General features: G+C 56.9%; 1 protein-coding gene across 1 annotated transcript; it reads left to right on the top strand.

Annotated features, from left to right (window-relative positions):
- The first annotated feature begins 6854 nt into the window (after positions 1 to 6854).
- On the top strand, positions 6855 to 19073 carry LOC135188851 (T-box-containing protein TBX6L). The gene is made up of 9 exons (XM_064168571.1): positions 6855 to 7172; positions 11916 to 12060; positions 12996 to 13098; positions 13521 to 13685; positions 14875 to 15021; positions 15692 to 15762; positions 16862 to 16953; positions 17628 to 17820; positions 18435 to 19073. The coding sequence occupies exons 1-9, from the start codon at positions 7157 to 7159 to the stop codon at positions 18850 to 18852; spliced, it is 1350 nt and encodes a 449-aa protein (XP_064024641.1). The 5' UTR covers positions 6855 to 7156; the 3' UTR covers positions 18853 to 19073.
- The last annotated feature ends 35 nt before the right edge of the window (positions 19074 to 19108 follow it).

Below are 19108 nucleotides of genomic sequence, written 5' to 3' on the forward strand. Positions count from 1 at the left end.
AGTGGAATGAGCTGCCCAGGGATGTGGAGGAGTCACCCAGCCTGGATGTGTTTCAGGGAGGTTTGGATGTGGTGCTTGGGGCTGTGGTTTAAGGTGAATCTCGCAGAGTAGGGCTCTAGGTTGGACTTGGTGCTCCTGAGGGGCTGTGCCAGCCTGGGTGTCTCTGTGCTGCTGTCATTCTGGGCAGACTGGCCTGGACTAGGTGGCCTTGGGAAGCTCCTTCCAGCCCAGCCCAGTCTGTGCCTGAGGGCTGCAGGAGAGCCTGGTGGCTGTGCCTGATGCTGTCAATCCCTGCAGGCTGACTGCCTCACCCTGCTGCTGGTCTGAGGAGCCTGTGAAATCTGTCAGGTGCTGTAATTGGTGATGCTGAAGGGCTCTTACCTGAATGTGTTGCTGTGGAGCCCAGCATGGCTTTGCTGGGAGGTGATGAAGAAGCTGGGTGAGAAAAAGTGCAGCTCAGAGTTTATCCTGCTGGGGATGAGCAGCACTCTGCAGCTCTCTGTCCCTGCCTTCAGACCTCCCTGCAGACCCTGTGTGTCCCCTCACCCTGCTGTGGAGCAGCACTTCAGACCTGGCTGCCAGGATGGACTGCAGGGCTCTGCTTTGGCATTCAGCTGGGGTTTGGGGGAGATGCTGCAAAGAGCTGAGCTCAGGCTCCACAGGTCGTTAGGCATCCTGTGGGCTCGAGTCCCTCCTTGCTGGGAGCTGCTTGTGCAGCTTCATCTTGCCCTGTGGCTCTGTCGTTTTGTTGTAGTTCTCTTTAGAAGCAGCCTAAACAGTACTGTAAAAGGAGAACAGCTCTGCGGGGCCAGAGTCGTGGTTACATGAGAGGTGATTTATCGTCAGCTGCTCTGAATCAGTCTCTCCTGGCAGTGGTTTAATTATTCTCTCCTCTCTTGCTGTCTGACAATGCTCATTATCTTCCTCAAAACGCCCTTCAGAGCCAGCAGTGGTGCTGGAGGAGCTGAGCTCTGCCCAGCTCTGCGGAGCTCTCACCAGCTTTTATTTTCCAATTCCAAAGCCTTTAGATCGGAGTTTCCTTGGCTCTTTGAAGGCAGCTCCTTTGATCAGGAATCATACCGCTTCCTGATTTCCTGTTGGGGTTAGAACCTCGCTGTGGTGAGCACCGAGAGCGACTGGGGAGGACGACAGAGCCAGTCTGTCTTGCAGGCTGTGCAAGTTTGGCTTCTCCCCCTCTTGGTTTCGCGGCCGTTCAGACTCTCGCCCACCAGCACAAATAAGCAGGACAGCATCGCAGTGTGCCTGCAGCCTGGCAAGTCCCAAGTGCTTCTGGCTCTGAGCTGCTGCTGCTTGCAGGAGATGTCAGGTGTTGCTGCTGGAGCACTCTCAGCTGAACCTCTGCTGCTCAGCACTTCCTTCTGGGCTCAGTTAGCTGCCAGCAGTTTCTAAGCTCTGCGCACTGCTGCTCCTTGCGGATGAGCCTGCGCAGGTGCGTAAGTGGCAGCATTCCTGCCCGCTGTTAAGCCAGAGCTGCTGCCTCTTTTCACGGCTGCCGATGGAGCCCGGTGGGTGCCGGCAGGGCTGCCCCCAGCTGCGGGAGAGCCTTTCCCCAGGCAGCAGAGGAAAGGCAACTCTCGCACCGTGCCGCTTGGTGACCCTTTGCTGCGCTGCTGTTCGCTGCTGCGAGTCCCTTGGGCATGTGGGGTTTGTGGATTTGAGTGGGACGTGTCTGGGAAGCACAATGGGCTGGCAGGAAAACACTGCCCCTAACATCAGGCGTCTGTGAAAACTTGAAAGGGCTCTAGACAGAACCGTTTTGCATTTGACTCTGGACTGCAGCCTTTGAGGCCAAACTCAGCCTTCAGCGTTAAGTGGCCGCTAAGTATTTCCCTTCTTGTCTCAATGCTAACGAACTGCTGGGAGAGGGCTGCATATTCCGGCGGCTGGGGAGGGCGGATGTGGTGCGGGGCAGGCGGCAGAGCATCCTCCGGCTCTTCAGTTCAGGAGCGCAGCTTTGCAGCCAGATGCCTCAATCCACAAACCTGCCAGGGGCGTTTCCTCCCGTTAAACTTATGGCAGACAACTTTTCACTTTCACAGGCCGCTGAGCTCCAGCTTGGCCCGGGGCGGGCAGGCCTGGGGGCAGCCGCAGCAGCCCCCTGCACACGGAGCCTGTGGGGAATTAACGCTGAGCTGTTACCAACAGGCCTTCTCCAGCCAACTGTTTTGTTTTGCCAAATGTAAAGGTTTTTCTTTCCGAGAGCCCAGGGGAGACTCGGGGGTGATGCAGTTTGGGGCTCAGCATGGGGCTTGCAGCCCTGCAGAGGTCTGCCTTCTGCGGGGCCTCTTGCCTGCGTGCCGGGGTAGAAGCATCTGTGTGGCAGTGCACAGGTAGCATGCCCTGAAAGCACCAGGCACCTCTTGCCAGGAAAAGGGAATGCAGTCCCAGTGCACACAGAGGAGGGGAAGGTTCCCTTCGCCAGCATCAGAGGATGCTGTGCTTGTGAGCTGCTGTAAGGAGCTGGGTAGGAACTGGTCCTTACGCTCCCACCCCGTCGCAAATGCCAAGTGGTGCTTCAGAGGGGCTCAGCACACCCCACAGGCTCTTCCCACTCCTGTGGCTGCCCTCAGCTGCTTGCTGCATGAAGCTACCCAGATTCAGGCTGTGCCCTTGCTGTCAGAGCTCAGCCTCTCTGTCCTGACCCCCCTGCCCTGCTCACTGTCAGCTCAGTGCAGTCTGGGGAGCTGCCCTTGGATTTCCTTCTCTGTGTAAGCACTGAGGGACAAGGAGCCCCATGCAGGCTGGCTGAGCCATGGCAGCAGCAGCACTGAGGGACAAGGAGCCCCATGCAAGCTGGCTGAGCCATGGCAGCAGCAGCACTGAGGGACAAGGAGCCCCATGCAGGCTGGCTGAGCCATGGCAGCAGCAGCACTGAGGGACAAGGAGCCCCATGCAGGCTGGCTGAGCCATGGCAGCAGCAGCACTGAGGGACAAGGAGCCCCATGCAGGCTGGCTGAGCCATGGCAGCAGCAGCACTGAGGGACAAGGAGCCCCATGCAGGCTGGCTGAGCCATGGCAGCAGCAGCACTGAGGGACAAGGAGCCCCATGCAGGCTGGCTGAGCCATGGCAGCAGCAGCACTGAGGGACAAGGAGCCCCATGCAAGCTGGCTGAGCCATGGCAGCAGCAGCACTGAGGGACAAGGAGCCCCATGCAGGCTGGCTGAGCCATGGCAGCAGCAGCACTGAGGGACAAGGAGCCCCATGCAGGCTGGCTGAGCCATGGCAGCAGCAGCACTGAGGGACAAGGAGCCCCATGCAAGCTGGCTGAGCAGCAGTTTCATCGGGCTCTGGCTCACCCTGGCTCTTCCCCGTGGCCCCGTGGTTTGCCCTGTGATGAGCTGAGCCTGTATTTAAGGGACAGATTCACAGGCTCTGAAGCTGCCTGGAGACTCTGAGGCCACCTCCTGTTCCTAATTCAGCGTGGAAACAAATAGCTATCAGAGCAGGGCTGCCCAGGTACTGTGTTCTGGCTCCTGCTAATGACACTGCCTGCCCACGCTCTCAGGGTTCATGCCCTGGAGGTGGCAGAGCGTCTTTCACAGAGAGCCACCAGGACAGCCCTGGAACCCCGTGCCGGGGGGGGTCTGCTCGGTGAGTCCCACTGTCAGGGCAGCCAGGCTGTCCTCTCCTGTCAGAGGCAGCTTCTCTGCCGTGCACTGTGCTCTTCTCCAGGTTTTCTGGCCTGTGCTTCCCTCCAGCCCAGCTCCAGCAAGGCTGCTGCGATCAGTTCCCCCGGCACGGAGGGATGCCTGCCGGGGCTGACGAGCGACTGCTGGAGCCAGGTGCTGATACACATCAGCAAGAGCCCAGGGCTGCTGCTTTCTGAGAGAGCTTTGCTGCTTGTCAGCAGTCTCCAGGCAGTAACTTTGTGCCCCACCCGTGAGCTTGCTCCCAGGGCAGAATGCTGTCCCGAAGCTCTGCCTGGACAGGGCGGGTGGTGGTCAGTCCTGCCCAGCCACTTGCAGGCTCGCATCCTGCTAGCCACAGCCCACGGCTGGCTGATACATACTGTGCATATTATCTGTTCTCCCGCAGGCTGAGACCCAGACCGCAGCTAGGGGTGGCAAGGGGCCGGGCTCCCCGTTCACAAGGTAGGAGTGGGGGAGGGTACGTGCTGAGAACAGGCTCCTCTTGAGGCTTAGGGGTTAAAGCCTCACTCCAGGGGGCAGAAGTGCCAGAAGACATTTGCCTCCTACAAAACCCAGAGGGGTATGTTTCTTTCTAATCACCTCCTCAAAGAGATGCAAAGCAAAAGCTTCTTGGTGTGTGCATCGCCTCCCTCCCGCGCTGCCCTACCTCGGCCCCCTCAGCCTGCCGTTAGAGCTGGGCACCGCAGCGTTTTTGAGCTGCTGCTGCAGATGAGCTGGGAGCAGAGCTGAGTGTGTCGCAGAGGAGCTGTGTGTGTCACTGGCCTGCACATGTCAGCTCCACTGTCCCTCCCAGCCCTCTCCACACGCTCAGACCCCGGTTTGCCAGTCAGTTGTTAGACACCAGCACAAACCCCTCCTGACTCTCAGCAGACTGCCTGAGGCTGCTCCGCGGGCAGGCAGCAGGGGACTGCGCCCAGCCTTGCTCCTTGGCTAGCGATGACTTTCCCGGGGTTGCTCCTCCACCTTCAAGTGATAGTAACAAATTCTGGGTTTTTTTTTTTGGTCTTTCTTGCCACTTCTCCAACGTTCCCAGCGGCAGTGGGATAGCTGGAAGAAAGCTGTTGTTAACTAGTCACGGGTAATTAATGACTTCACCTTCCCCATCAATCAGCTGCCAAAAGGATCTGAGCGCTTGTGGCAAATGTGTGTTCTCTAGACATGCTGCCAGGCAGTGTGGAAGGAGGTGGCAGCAGGAGCTCTCCTACCCTTTCCTGGGAGAAGCAGCAAGTCATGATACACATCCCACGCTGCTGTCAGGTGAAGGCTGAAATCCCAGCGCTGCTGCTGCTGCTGCTGTGCAGTCCCTGGCTGTGTGGGATGCTGATCCAGCTCCCTGCTGGCTTCAGTCTGACCCAGTTTCTGCTCTGTTTTTCCTTTCAGACTCTGATGCTGGTTGTCTTTTCTGCTCTCTACAATTGAAATACTAGCATTAGTAAAGCAGGACATGGGAGGGGGCAGGAATTTGGTGTTGGCTTTCCTTCTGCAGCAGAGCAGAAAAGTATCTCTGCATGCCCTTCTCTTTGTGCCTGGCAGTGGCTGTGCAAGTGCAGGCAGAGGAGATTTGGCCTTGGTACCATTTCCAGCTGGTGTTTTCCTCCCAGTTTATTTGTCCACACATGTAATCTCCAGCTGAGCTGCAAGCTGATGCTGCTCCACCACATGGCAGCCCTCTCCTCAGTGGTACCAGGACTCCTGGTTGTGGATGTTCCCAGCTTAGCTGGAGGAGAAGAGCCTGTGGCCTTGTGCATCATGCAGGAGTTGCACAGGGCTGTCAGGAGGGCTGGATGTGGGCTTGCAGAGGTGCCAGGAGCCAGGGGACCATCTCCTGCTATAAAATCCTCCTCAGAACTTCTTTTCTCTCTCTGCCTAGTGCTGGGATGCTTAAACCCTCAATGCGCTGCTGAAGGAGATCCAGACCCTCCTGTGACCAGAATCCTTTCTCCTTGCACTGCCTGCTCCAGCAAGCCCCAAAACTGGAGCTGAAGGGCTGGTGTTTGGCTGCAGGACTTGAGTAAATGAACTCTGAATATGCTTTGCACGTGGGACCGAGCATCAGATGTCCCCCCAAAAGTGACTAAGGAAAGCAAAAGTAGGGCATGGGTCAGCTGCAGCTTTGGAGCCAGCTCTCGGAAAGGCACAGAGCTGCTGCAGTCGCTGTGCGGGACCCTGCACTGCTCAGCGAGCTGCCAGCCTGCTTTGACCTCCTCCCCTTCCAGAGCATCTCTGCCCCGTTAGTATAGCCATTTCGGGGTGGGAATGCACACAGCTCCGCTGCACCCCCGGGCACCGGCTGCCTGGTGACTTGATTGCTGTCTCTTAGCACTTGTAAGCACTCATAAGTACAAAAGCTAATGGTCACACTTGCAGGATAAACTAATTAAGGGGAAATGCTTAAGTCCTTCATTTTCTGCTCAGCCTTCCTTCAGTAGGAGCAGTCAGTGCCTTGAACAAGCCCTGGGACAGTGCCTGGCCCACCCTAAGACTCTCAGATCATTTACTCCAGCCCTAAAAGGTGCCAGTCGGAGGAGCTTGGTGCCAGTGTGGCTCCATTAGTGTGGCTGTGCCATCCAGCAGCTGCAGCTTTCACCCGTGAAACTGAGCTGAGAGCGCAGCCGCCTCAGTGCCGAGCTCCAGAGCAGATGTGGGGCACTGTGAGGACCCTGATGGGGGAAAGCAGACCAGCGCAGGAGGAAAATGACCTGCGGTGAATGGAAGCGCTGAGTGCAGAGGTTGGGTGGCAGAGTAGCCTCCCGCTTCTCTTGGTGTTGGAGAGCCCCTCAGGGTCTTTTCCAACCTGAACGTTTCTGTGACATCAGTTGGCTGCTGAATGCATCCCTGCAGGTCCCCAGTGGTGAGAGCAAACTCCCTACAGGCTTGGCACTCACTTAGGACCATGTCGAGCTTGTTCCTTCCCGAGTCTGATGCCGCAGATGGAGAGTGAAACGGTTCTGTGCTCTGGAGAGGAAAGCGGTGCCAGGCCTGTGGCATGGGCAGAAAGAAACCTGCCCTGCACGCCGCTGAAGGCACTGCTTTCTTTTGTAGGTGTCTTCAGCTGCTGGTTTTGCTCTTGTCTCTATTTGTTCAGAAGTGAGTTAGCAGTAAATCAAGGTGCATTTCCCCTGTAGGGTTTCCTGTATGTCAAAGCCATGTTAATTCTCTTTGATTTTCCTCTCTTAGCCCCAGCCATTGCTGCAGATCCTTCCTCTCTTTGTCCCTTTGGACATCAAAGGATGGCCAGGGGACAGCCCTGGCGAGAGGCTCCTCCCTGCTCATTAGCCTCCATAAAACAGGAACTCACCTTGGCTAGCTGTGCTGGGAGTCCCATCCTCATCCTGGCCACTCTTGACACTGGATCTCAGAAGGACTTTTGCTGGCTTCAGGAAATCAGAGCTGCCTGTGAACTGGACTATTTTGGCTCCCCTTCTGAGATCTCTGCTGGTTCTCTTGGCCCTGTGAGCTCCTGGACTGCACAGTACATGGAAAAATGCAAGCTCTACCAGGTAAGCAGAGGGCTGCCTCCTCCTTGCTGCTTGGAGAGATCCCAGGTTTATGCCAAGGGCTTGTGATCATTTTAGCAAGAGAACTCCTGCAGAGTTCCCAGCATCCACAATGGGGTCTGTGGCTGGAGAGGATTTCTAACATGGGGTAGGTTTGTGTAGAAGGAGGTGAGAAACTGTGGGCTTAGGTGTTCCTTGTGAGCTCTGGAAGGTCTTCTGCAAGGTAGCAAAGGTTTGCTCAAAACTGTGCCCAAAACTTCCTTCTCTGTATCCCCCTGTCCAGTGTGATCCTTCACTGTAGGCTGGAGATGCTCTCTGTGTGTTGTCTGCTCCCTGAGTCCTTCATCTCGAAGGTCCCAAAGGTTAGGAAGGATTTGTTGTCTTGCTGGTAAGGGTTCTGCAGTAAACTACCTGGGCTTGCGTCTGGCAGTTCTTCGCCCTCGGAGAGTCTACCCCCTGGCAGGCAGATCCCACCCCTGCCAGGCTCCTGCCCAAGCACAAGAGTTTTTTTATTTCCTTAGGGTTTTATGGATGATTTCCTTCACCAGTCCATCCCATACCATGCTGGCAGCCAGTTCTCTGGGGGGGGTGTCCAGACTGGGCACAGTGACAGCCTGGAAAGCTAAGACCATGGGGGGCTGCATTTGTCGGTGTAACTGAACTCCAGATTCAGCTCTGGACTTTACTCCACATCAGCAAGAAGCAACCATTTGTCCAGTGTGGGTCTGTGGCTCACAGACTGGAGGTGGCTGAGTGCTCTCAGCTGCCTTGCCCTCTGCAAGGGGCTCTTTCATTCATAAGCACGGCACACGTGCAGGGACTTGGATCATTTCCACCTCCTCTCTTGTCCTGGGTTTCATAAAGTAGTTCACCCTGCGCTGATCTGGTTCCTGCTGAGCTCTGGCGCTGCAAGGGAGTTTTGAGTTGAGAAGCAGAAGAGCAGTAACGAACAACAACAACAACAATAGACTATCGGTGTGCTTTGTGCTGGTAAAGGTCTCACCTAGCCCACAACTCACCACTTTCTTGCTGAGTGGTTGCTGGTGCCTGAGCCCAGGCTGCAGCCGTGCGCAGGTGGTGGCTGGGAGGGGTGAAGCTGCTGCATGTGTGCGAGCGGCACAGTTCTGCTGCTGCCAACGGGCCTTCTGCTGCTGAGAAAGGAGGCTCCCTCCAGGTGGTTGGTGTCTTAGTGACATTTATGAGGGAATGTGGTGGGGTTTGGGGGTGAGCAGGATGGATTTCCCCGGGAGCTGCAGGCGTTGCTGTGTGTTTCTCGCCTGCGGACACTGGGGAGCTGCTGCTGTTGGACTTCTTCCCCGGTGGGGTGGCAGCAGCAGCTGTGACACTGCGTGGCTGCAGTGAAGGTGAGCAGCACACCTTTGGACTTGCTGCTTCCCAGGACTGCAAATCTGATCCCATACGTTTTGGGAAGGCTGCCCCAAACTTTCTGACATCAGCACATTGTCTGGGTCACTGCCAGCTAGCAGAGGGGCTGCGCTTGGGCGAGTCTGCCCCAGCTGCTGCTCCCTGCCAGCAGCACTGACCTGGCTCTCATTTCTCTTCCCTTTCTGTCTCTAACATGCAGCCTACACTAGACACAGAAACTGAAGGGCAAACTGTTCTTACTTGTGTAAGAGCTCTAAGACCAAGTGTGGAAGCGCTTGCAGATCTCTCCAGTTCCAGTGCCTTTGTCACAGCAGCTCTTTTTCCTTTGCAACCTCATCTTGGCATGAAGAATGTGTTTAGAAATGTGCCACATGCAGGGTTACCACCAGAAGGACAGTAACAATGCTTTAAACATAGCTTAGAACCAAAATCCTCAGGAAATGTTTAAATCTCTTTCAACTAATCCTTAAAAAGAAAGTCACAGAGAGGAGGAAGCATTAAGGTACAGCTCGAAGTGCTTGGACACCCTGGCACAAGCCTCTCCTGCTGTAGTCCCAATGGCAGGCACCTTTGTGGGGCAGCTGTGTGTGAGTCTTGGCATTAGCTCTGCAGGCACAAAGGAGCAGGGAATTGGAAGTTGCTCACAAGCCAGTTTCTGGCTCTGCAGAGACACTTCAAAGTGGATCCTGTGGATGGATCCAGCACTGCAGAGTGCTGTGCAGCTGACTACACATGGCTGCTGGTCTCCCGTGCAGATCCACAGGCAAGCTCCCACCACTGCTGGGGGCCAGATCCCCATGCAGACTGCTAACGTCCTGGTGTTTAGCCTCAGGCTGTGCACAGGACCTGCAGGAGTACAGGATGCCAGGGGCTGGAAGGGACCCAAAGAGATCACCAAGTCCAACCCCCTGCCAGAGCAGGACCACACAATCTAGCTCAGGGCACACAGGAACACATCCAGACAGGCCTGGAAGGCTCCACAGAAGGAGACTCCACAGCCTCTCTGGGCAGCCTGTGCCAGGGCTCTGGGACCCTGCCAGGCAAGAAGTTCCCCCTTGTGCTGAGCTGGAGCCTGCTGTGCTGCAGCTTCCACCCACTGCTGCTTGTCCTAGCCAAGGGGGCAGTGAGCAGAGCCTGTCCCCCCCTCCTGCCCCCCAGCCCTCAGATAGTTATAGACATTGATTCAATCCACTCTCGGTCTTCTCTTCTCCAGACTAAGCAGCCCCAGGTCTCTCAGCCTCTCCTCCTCAGGCAGTGCTGCAGTCCCCTCATCTTCCTCATGGCCCTCCACTGGACTCCCTCCAGCAGATCCTTGTCCCTCTTCACCTGGGGAGCCCAAACCTGAAGGCAGGATGAAAGCCATGAGCTGCATTTTAACTCCCTGGTCCTGCAGCATCTCACTCACACAGGTGGCATGTGGTGAAACCCAGGTTATAATAAGTTGACTTCTTTTCATCCCGTCCTGAACTCCTTTTCACTTCAGTCCCTCCTGATTGCCCTGGAAGCCTCCCCTGGAGAAGGACTGCTGAGGCCTGCCTTGCTGTGGGCTGTTTAATGCATGGGAATCCGCTGACCCAAACCCTAACTGTCGGTTCGTTTGGGGAAGGAGCCAGCATCTGTCGGAGCTCATCAAACCCTGTTGGCATGTCCCTGTGACTGGAGAGTCCTGTGGGAAATCAGCCCCATTTTATTGTGACTGCTTTCCATAGGTGTGCTGCACTGAGCCACCCAGGGCAGCCTCTCTGGCAGCTTTCATGTCTTTGCGAGAGGATATGGGGGAAGCTTTCGTAGGAAGATGTTAACAGGCTCATCTTGGAGAGCAGCAAGGTGTCACTTCTTAGCCACTTCATTGATGGATCAAAGCAGGGAAACGGGCAGGGGACTTCTTGGCTTGGTTGGGTTTGAATGCCTCAGGACTTCACAAACAGACAAAACCCTTCAAACGGGTGTGGGGTTTCGCTTCCCAGCCCTGTGGCAAGAAGCTCTCAGACCCACGTTGGGTTGTGGTGGAGGCAAGATGGAGCTCTCTGGAAAAAGCTGAGTTCTCTGGGAGGAGCTGTCTGCCTTTCATGCTGCTGCTTCTGAGGACACTCTCTGGGGGGAAGGCTGTAACAAGGAGAAAATTCTCTTCTTTCTGCTCAGCTCCGAGTAAGACCTGATGAGGCCAAGGCAGAGCATTCTGCCTTTCAAACAGTGCTGAGGCCAGCAGGCTCCCCAAGCCCTCCTCCAGCCCCTGCACACTGCAGAGCCTTCCTGTGGAGCAAATCAGGCCTGCAGCAGCTGCACCAGGTTGTGTTTGACCTGGAACAGAACTGGGGTTGAATTCTGAGTGTGCACCTGAAAACTCACCCTTCTTTCTCTGGGCTTCCTCAGCAGGGCAGCAGTGCCCTGTCTGCGTTACAGCATCTGCAGGACCTGACCCCCGACAGCTCTGCAGAGCTGCTGGGTGTGACCAACGCCAGAGACCCTTCCCCCAGAGCAGTTTCCCTCTCCTCTTCTCCAGAACCAAGGTCGAGCTTCTGTCTGTAACAGAAAGTGCCGGCAGAACGCAGGCAGCTCCTCTGATGGCCGAGGGCTGTTACTGAAGTGCTGCCCTGAGCTCCTTGCGGCCTCCATTCAGTGCCCCTCAGCCCAGCCACCTGCTGCAGTGTTCCATGCTCTGGCTCTGCACTCCCTTTCTTGCCTTGGCAGATGCTGAGGTCTCTGTCCATCCCTCCCTCCTCTGCCCTCCGGAGAGGTTTTTCACCTCTGCTACCACCTACCTGTCGTTTCCTCCCACTAGCCGCCGGCACACGTAAAACCCTTCCCGTGCTCTCGTTTTCTCCTCCCGGGGAAGTGTTTTGTCTAACCGTGACCGTACCAGGGCAGGCTGGAAGTGGGCTGTGGCTCCTTGCCAGGATGAGTTTTGGAGCAGAGGAGGTCAGGCTGAGTCTGTGCAGCGCACGAAGCCTTATGGAAGAATTTGTCAGCTACCCCCACACCTGCTGGAGAAGCCTTTGTGGCTTCTGAGCCTCCTGAGGCACAAAAGCCCTTGGAGAAAAAGAGTGGACTTGCTGTGACAGGTTTGTTGTGGCATAGCCTGGCTCTTGGCAGCACCTGGACCCTGCTGGGTGACATTGCAGCGCTCAGCCCCCCGAGCTGAGCCAGCACCTTGCTGTGTGGTGCTTGGGGCTGAGGTGTGCCCTGGCCAGGCAGGAGGGGTGAGGGCCAGATGGGCCCCATCGGTCCTAGCAGCACCTGAGATCCAGCAGCTTCTTGTGCTGGAGGGAGCTGGGGGAGCCACTGTGTCTCAGGACCCTGTCTCTGAGCAGGAGGCTGCTCCATGCCTGTCTCAAGTCTCTGTTCGCTGTCTCCTGGCAGACCTGAAAGCTCCATGTGAGGCACTTCCTTCCCCCAGCCTGGAGCCCTACCCACAGAGCTCCATCGTGGTCACCCTGGAGGACATGGATCTCTGGATGAAGTTTCATCAGATAGGAACTGAGATGATCATCACCAAGTCTGGCAGGTGAGGGAAGCAGGACCACCCCTCCGAGCTGTTGTCCCCATCCCCCAGTGCTCACTTTTGGAATGGTGGCCATTAAACTGGTTTGGTAGCCAATGATGCACACACCCCTGCCCCTGGCAGCAGAAGTGCACTTGCAGGTTGCGGTAGAAGTTCAAACTGTGAAGTGCAAAAGGTCACCGTGGAGCCGATGTGCTAAGAACACTTCTGCACTCTTATCTCACCACTTGGCACTGATGTCCTTCCTGTCTCTGCAGGGCTGCCCGGGAAAGTGCCCCGGGTCACAGGCAGCAGCAGCTGAGCAGGCAGCGCCCGGGTTTGACTCTGCGTTTGCAGACGGGAGCAGGGCACAGACCAGTAAGGATCTGTGCCTGCAGACTGGAGTTGGAGTGAGTCACGGAGCCTGCAGTGAAAGGCTACCAAAGTGTGGCGGTGTCATGGACTGTGCCAGAGCTGCTGTGAGCCCAAGCAGCGCCTGTGGGTAGGGAGGCAGTGCCACAGCGGTTGCAGAGTCAGAAGATGAAAGTGGCTGAGGGGGGTGCTGGAGTGCAAAGCTGGAGGTGCTCTTGGGCGATGCACTGTTCTGGCTGTGCTAGGCAGTGCTCTCATCTGCCCTCCAGGGCTGCGAGAGCTGCCGGCGGCTGACAGCCATGTGCACTCCAAACGGTTTCTTTTCAGTGGAGACCCTGTGGTGGTGCAGGAACCAGAAGAACAAAAGCAGTGTCAGGCCCCCAGTGACTGCTGCCCTCTGGGTGTCTATTGCACCCAAACCCACAGGAGGAGACAGAGCAGGAGGAGGCAGCAGCCGGCCCGTAGGAATGCTGCTGCCACCGCTGGGCACAGGGCAGAGCGAGCCGGAGCGGCTGCCGCGGCGCCGGGCGGGAGCAGCTGAAGGAGCAGCTGACAGCAGCGCCTCTGCTCTCTGCTTTCTCCCTCAGGCGGATGTTTCCACAGTGCAAAATCAAAGTCTCTGGCTTGATCCCATATGCCAAGTACCTCATGCTGGTAGATTTTGTGCCAATGGACAACTTCAGGTACAAGGTGAGTGCTTGCCGTGGTGGGAGTGCTCCTGTCCTTCCGTCTCCTCTCCACGCCTCGCTGAGAAGGGGACTGCCTTTGGACAAACTTCAGCAGTAACTGGTGGATTTTTTGCCTTCCTGGAGTTATTTGTCAGTTTTGCTTGGGGAACAGCTGGAGAGGAACTCATTCTCAGTGTAAGCAGGACAGTTTTAATCAGGATTAATGTCAGGCCTCTCTGACAGCCACTGGGAGAAAGGGAGGGAAACTGAGGCCTGAACTTGAGCGTTTTCAGCCTCATGGTCATGGCTCTTAAGAGGGAATTTGCTGCTTGTGCTTCCAAGCAGTCCGTTGGATGGACAGTGAGGCAGAGGTGCTGGGGCTTGCTTGCCTCTAGTGAAGGCAGGGAGGGTTTTTCAGCTCTGAATGTCTCTCTCCCCTCACAGTGGAACAAAGATCAGTGGGAAGTTGCTGGGAAAGCAGAGCCTCAGCTCCCTTGCCGCACCTACGTCCACCCAGATTCCCCAGCTCCTGGCAGCCACTGGATGAAGGAACCTGTGTCCTTCCAAAAGCTGAAGCTCACCAACAACACTCTGGATCAACATGGGCATGTAGGTTGGAGCTGGCCCTTGTGCTGTGCTCTGCAGGCATTCACAGCATCACAGACATGCAGGCTGGCAGAGCCCCTCAGGAGCACCAAGTCCAACCTAGAACCCTGCTCTACAAGGTTCACCTTAAACCATAGCCCCAAGCACCACATCCAAACCACCCTGAAACACATCCAGGGTGGGTGACTCCTCCACCTCCCTGGGCAGCTCATTCCAGTCCCTCACCACTCTCCCCAGGAAAAACTTCTTCCTACTGTCCAATCTAAAGCTCCCCAGCCTCAGCTTGAGGCCATTCCCCCTTGTTCTGTCTCAGATACCTGTGAGCAGAGCCCAGCAGCAGCCTCTCCACAATGTCCCTTCAGGCAGTTGTATACAGCAATGAGGTCTGCCCTCAGCCTCCTCTTCCTCACACTAACCATCCCCAGCTCCCTCAGCTGCTCCTCATAAGATTTATTCTCTAGGCCTCATAAGATTTATTCTCACCACCTTCCTTGCCCTCCTCTGGACCTGCTCCAGCACCCCCACATCTCTCTTGTATTTGTGGTGCCTAAAACTGAACACAACACTCAAGGTGTGGCCTCACCAGAGCTGAGTCCAAGGGGACAGTCACCTCCTTGCTCCTGCTGGACACAGCATTTTTAATCCAAGCCAGGATGCCATTTGGCTTCCTGGCTGCCTGGGCACACTGCTGGCTCGTGTTCAGCTGCCTGGGCATACTGCTGGCTTGTTCAGCTGCCTGGGCACACTGCTGGCTCATGTTCAGCTCCTGCCTACTACAACCCCCAGGTCCCTTTCTGCCAGCAGCTCTCCAGCCACACTGCCCCAGGCCTGTAGTGTTGCTTGGGGTTGTTGTGGCTCAAGTACAGGACCTGGCACTTGGCCTTGTTGAAACTTATCCCATTCATGTTGGCTTATTGATCTAAGCCTATGCAAGTCCCTCTGAAGATGTAATGGCAAATCAGTGAGACTTGTGAGAAACTGGATCTTGTAGAGGCTGCAAGATACCCAAGTGCCCTCCCTGCCACCCCAACCCAGCCCTTGCGCCCTCTTAACTGCCTGCTTGGGAAGGCTTTAGTCTGCATGGGGGAGACACCAGCCCTAGCCAGCCAGCCCTGGTTTGGAAGGGAGGCTTTGAGATTGTCTTGGCTGTGGCTGCAGGTGCAAACTGCCTCCTTTTGTGTCTCTGTGCCAGATCATCCTGCACTCCATGCACCGCTACAAGCCTCGCTTCCACATTGTGCAGGCAGATGACCTCTTCAGCGTCCGCTGGAGCATCTTCCAAGTGTTCAGCTTCCCTGAGACTGTCTTCACCTCTGTCACTGCCTACCAGAACGAGCAGGTACAGTGTGCACAGGCTGCTCTTCAGCACCTTGCTGTCTTACTGTCCAAGCTGCTCACCCTGGCTGCCTGTGATGGGTGGTGGGAAGAAACAGGTGCTTAGTAGCCCGCTCTGGGATGAGCGGAATCGGGCACCTTATCGGGACTAAGTGCACTCATAGAAGCCTAACTGCAGTAGAAAGTGTGGCCAAAAGTCCAGGTGCAGACACTGAACCTGCTTCCTGGGTGTTAGGAACAAGTTCTTTACCATGAGGGTAGCGGAACACTGGAACAGGTTGCCCAGGGAGATGGTTGAGGCCCCATCCCTGGAGATACTCAAGGTGAGACTCAACAGGGCTCTGTGCAACCTGCTCTAGTTGAGGATGCTCACGCTGAGTGCAGAGGGGCTTGGACTGGATGGCCTTTGGAGGTCCCTCCCAACCCAGACCATTCTGTAATTCTATTTCTCTAGTTAGATGAATCCCACCCAAGTTCCTGGTGGCCCTGGCCAAGTCAGGTCTCTGTGCGCATGGCTTCCTGACTGACAAGGGGAGCTGCTGAGAGGCCCAGGTGCTGTGGCCAAGGCATGCCCCAGCCCTTCAGGCTGGCTCCTGTGGTGAACACTGTGGTGAAGGTCTTGAACAAGAGAGCAGCTCAGCAGGCCCCATGACACTGACTCCTTTTGTTTCCAGATTACAAAGCTCAAGATCGACAACAACCCCTTTGCTAAGGGCTTCCGCGAGCACGGCAAGAACACTCGCAGGTGAGCTGGGCTGCAGCTGCCCGGGGATTCTGCCCAGAGCCAGCAGGCAAAGCCAAGCCAAGCTCTGCAGAACCTGCTGCCTTGTGCACACTGCACTGGCCTGGATCTGGGAGCAATGTCCCGCTCCAGCCTCCTCCCAGGGGGCTTGGGGAGTGGGAGAGGATGCAGAATCTCCTGCAGAAACGTGGGAGCTGCACTGCCTTGCAAGTTGGAGCTAGGCTGGCATGTGGCAGGTGGGCAGCAGTTGAGGAAGAGTGCCTAGGAGATCATGGTGCCTCTGAGGGACCAGCCTGATGCTTTTGGTTGGAAGCTGCCTCATCTCCTTCCCCCATGTGTGGAAAAGCAGCTCTGCAACAGAGCATTCTGTCAGCAGGAGGGAAGGTGGAGACCAACAGGAGTGAGGTCCTGTCTGGTCTGAGGGCAGCCAGCAGAGGAGGTGAATTGAAAAAGCTTCAATGCAGCCAGAGAATGGCAACAGGGAAGCAAAGAAATATTGGTTGTTGCTTTGTCTCCAAGCAGAAGATGTTATGAAAATATCTCAGAGTTTGTTTTCTGTATTCTCTGCCTTAAAACACCAAACAAACCCAAAGCAAACAACCCACAACTCATTTCCCGATTAAAAAAAGGGGAAAATGGTCTCTTTGTCAGTCCAGCTTTGCAATGTGATGGATTCTCTTCCTCCTCCTAACAGGACCATTTCCCACGGCTTGGACTTGTTTTCCCTTTAGGAGAAGGCTACTTTCAAGTGCCCGACCCACCCTGCTCTACCCAAACCTGTGTGCCAAGGGGTAACAGCCCACATCAGACCACACTGATACAGTGCCAGGGCCTCTGGTGCCAAGCCTGCATGCTGATTGTGCCTTTTGAACACACCTCAAGCATCCTTCCCCTGTACTGGTTTCTCCCCAGTGCCCTGTGGGGTGAGGGCTGTGGCTGATGCTGAGGGCTGGCAGCTGACCCTGTGCTCCCAGGGGCCGCTCAGGGTGCTCTGCTGGCAGAGCTGCAGCTCACAGCTGTCAGAGAGGTTCATCTTTGCGTCCAGCATCCTTTGCAGTCTGACCTGAGCAAGAAGCTACCTCCATGCCTTGTTTCTTCCCAGGGAAGGGCGAGCCAAGGGCCAGAAGCCAAGTCCAGCCAAGGGCCAGAAGAGGAAGCTGCCTGAGGAAAAGGAGCCTGGTGCTGAGGAACGTGGTAATATGGATCACAGCAGCCCAGAGCGATGCCCAAAGAGTGTCCAGGCCACAGCAGGGAAAGCAAACAGCAACACAGCTGCTCTCTGCCAGGGTGGCCTGGCTGGGGTCCCTGGGGAGTGCTCTGTGTGGCTTTGGCTCTCTGACTCTTTCTGGGAATGATCCATGGGAGACTGCTCACCATTGCTTGTCCTTGCTGGTTACCTATCATCTCTCTCAGCAGCCTCCCAGCCTGGCCCTGCTTTGCTTCACGTGTGCTGGAGCTGTGCTGTCAGAACATTGCCCTTCAGCAGCCATATGAGCTTGCAGGGTTACCCACTGCTTGTTCCCTGCTTCTCCTCGGGGCAGTGCTGCCAGCAGTACTGTTTGTGCAGCTGGCTTGGGATGCAGATGTGGGCATTGGCACTGCCCCTTCTGTGAGGCTGGGTTTTAATCTGGATTGTGCCTCACTCCAGTTCACAGAGCTGCTTGCAGCAGCACAGCTAAGGAGACAGGGCAGGACTCAACACTAGTGTAAGGGCAGAAGGAAGCTGGAATGGGCCAGTCCCTTCAGAATGTGACTGCAGAGGGGTTGGGGTTTCCTTCACCATCCTGCAACTGCTGATGGACCGCTGATGGAGCTCTGCCTCTCCTTCCTCCTCCTCATCTTCTTTCCTTTTCCTTGCCATGAGCCAGATTTTGAGAAAGATGAGACCGTGGACGTGAAGGAGGAGAGTCACCCTGTGGTGGTCAGCAGTGGATACCCCTTCTGGGTCTCGGAGCAGCACAGCAGCCACGGCTTCCCCGCAGCATCGCCGCTGCCAGCCGACCAGAGGGAGGGGCTGGCCAGGGAGCAGCAGGTGCCAGCGCCGTCCTACCAGACCTACCGGTGAGTGCCTCCTCCTGCCCAAAGCCACCCCGAGGCTGATGGGGCTCCACTTCTTCCGACGGGTGTTTCCTAGGAGGAGCAGGCAGTGGCAGTAAGGAAGGATGCCTCGCCTGGATGGCATACCTGGGCAGCAGGTGCTGGACTTGGCAGGGGAAGTAGCTCCACACCTTTCTGTGGTACTTCAAACCCCCTGAGTCCAGGCACGTCCTAGTAATGCTCTTTGGCTCCCTGTCCTGAGAGGCTCCTCCAGCCAGTCGGTGCAGCACGGAGCTTGCTTGTCCCTTGGAGGCAGCGCGGTGAAGGAGCGCCAGGACGCCAGGGGCTCCTCTCTCCTCCTCCTTGCAAATTGAGTCATGAGTTAGAGTGAGCCCAGCCCGCAGCTCAGCCACAACTGAGGAGCCTGGGCTCACCTCCTCTGCCTGGGCTTACCCTCCGGCTTAGTCCTGCGCTGCGGGCGGCAAGCAAGGCTCGGCTCGCCAGCGGGATGGGCAGTGGGCAGGGGCAGAGGCCATGCCGAGAGCGTGCCCTGCCTCTCCCCGGGAGCTCCGTGTGCCTCGTCAGGGTCTCCCCGCAGCGCCAGCTCTGACTCTCTCTTCTCTGCCCTGGGGGCTCAGGTTCCACGAAGCTGCGGACAGCCAACAGCTTCCCACCCGCGACGCCCCCAGCGACTTCCGAGCACGCTGCCACCCCTTGGACCTCGCCACGGCGCCCGAGCACGACCCCAAGCAGCTCTCCGAGGGCTTCGCCAACCTGCCCGCGCTGCCCCCAGCCCTGCCTCCTCCCCAGGACTACACGGGAGTGGTGAACATGGCTTTGGACTCCGCCGGGAAAGCCGCGGCCAGGCCGCCGGTGTACAGCGCCTACGGCGGCGAGCAGGGCCTGGGGCAGTGGGTGGTGCCCGCGCACAGCCCCTACCGGGCCGTCAGCTACTCCTTCCCCGCCGAGTACGGCACGCAGCCCGCCCCGGGACATGCCCACGGCGCCGTGCCGGAGTGGGGCCAGTACCCGCTCTTCCCCTATGCCTGCTGGTGACCGGTGAAGACTGCCCAGTGAACGAAAACTGAACCCAAAACAGCTGTAAACGAGAGCAGATTTGCCCAGGGGGTGCTGGCCCTGGGGGGTGCTGGCACTCTGAGGGGGTGCTGGCCTTTGGAAGCCTTGCCTAGGCTGGGCAAAGAGGTGCTGCTGCAAGCAGCAGTGTGGGACACCCTCACTCCCTTGCCTCCCTGCACAGCCCGGGCCGTATTTCCCACGCAGTGGCTGTCCTGGTGGCTGTCCTGGATGTGCC

Source organism: Pogoniulus pusillus, chromosome 30 (assembly GCF_015220805.1).
Source record: "Pogoniulus pusillus isolate bPogPus1 chromosome 30, bPogPus1.pri, whole genome shotgun sequence".
In the NCBI taxonomy this organism is placed as follows: Eukaryota; Metazoa; Chordata; class Aves; order Piciformes; family Lybiidae; genus Pogoniulus; species Pogoniulus pusillus.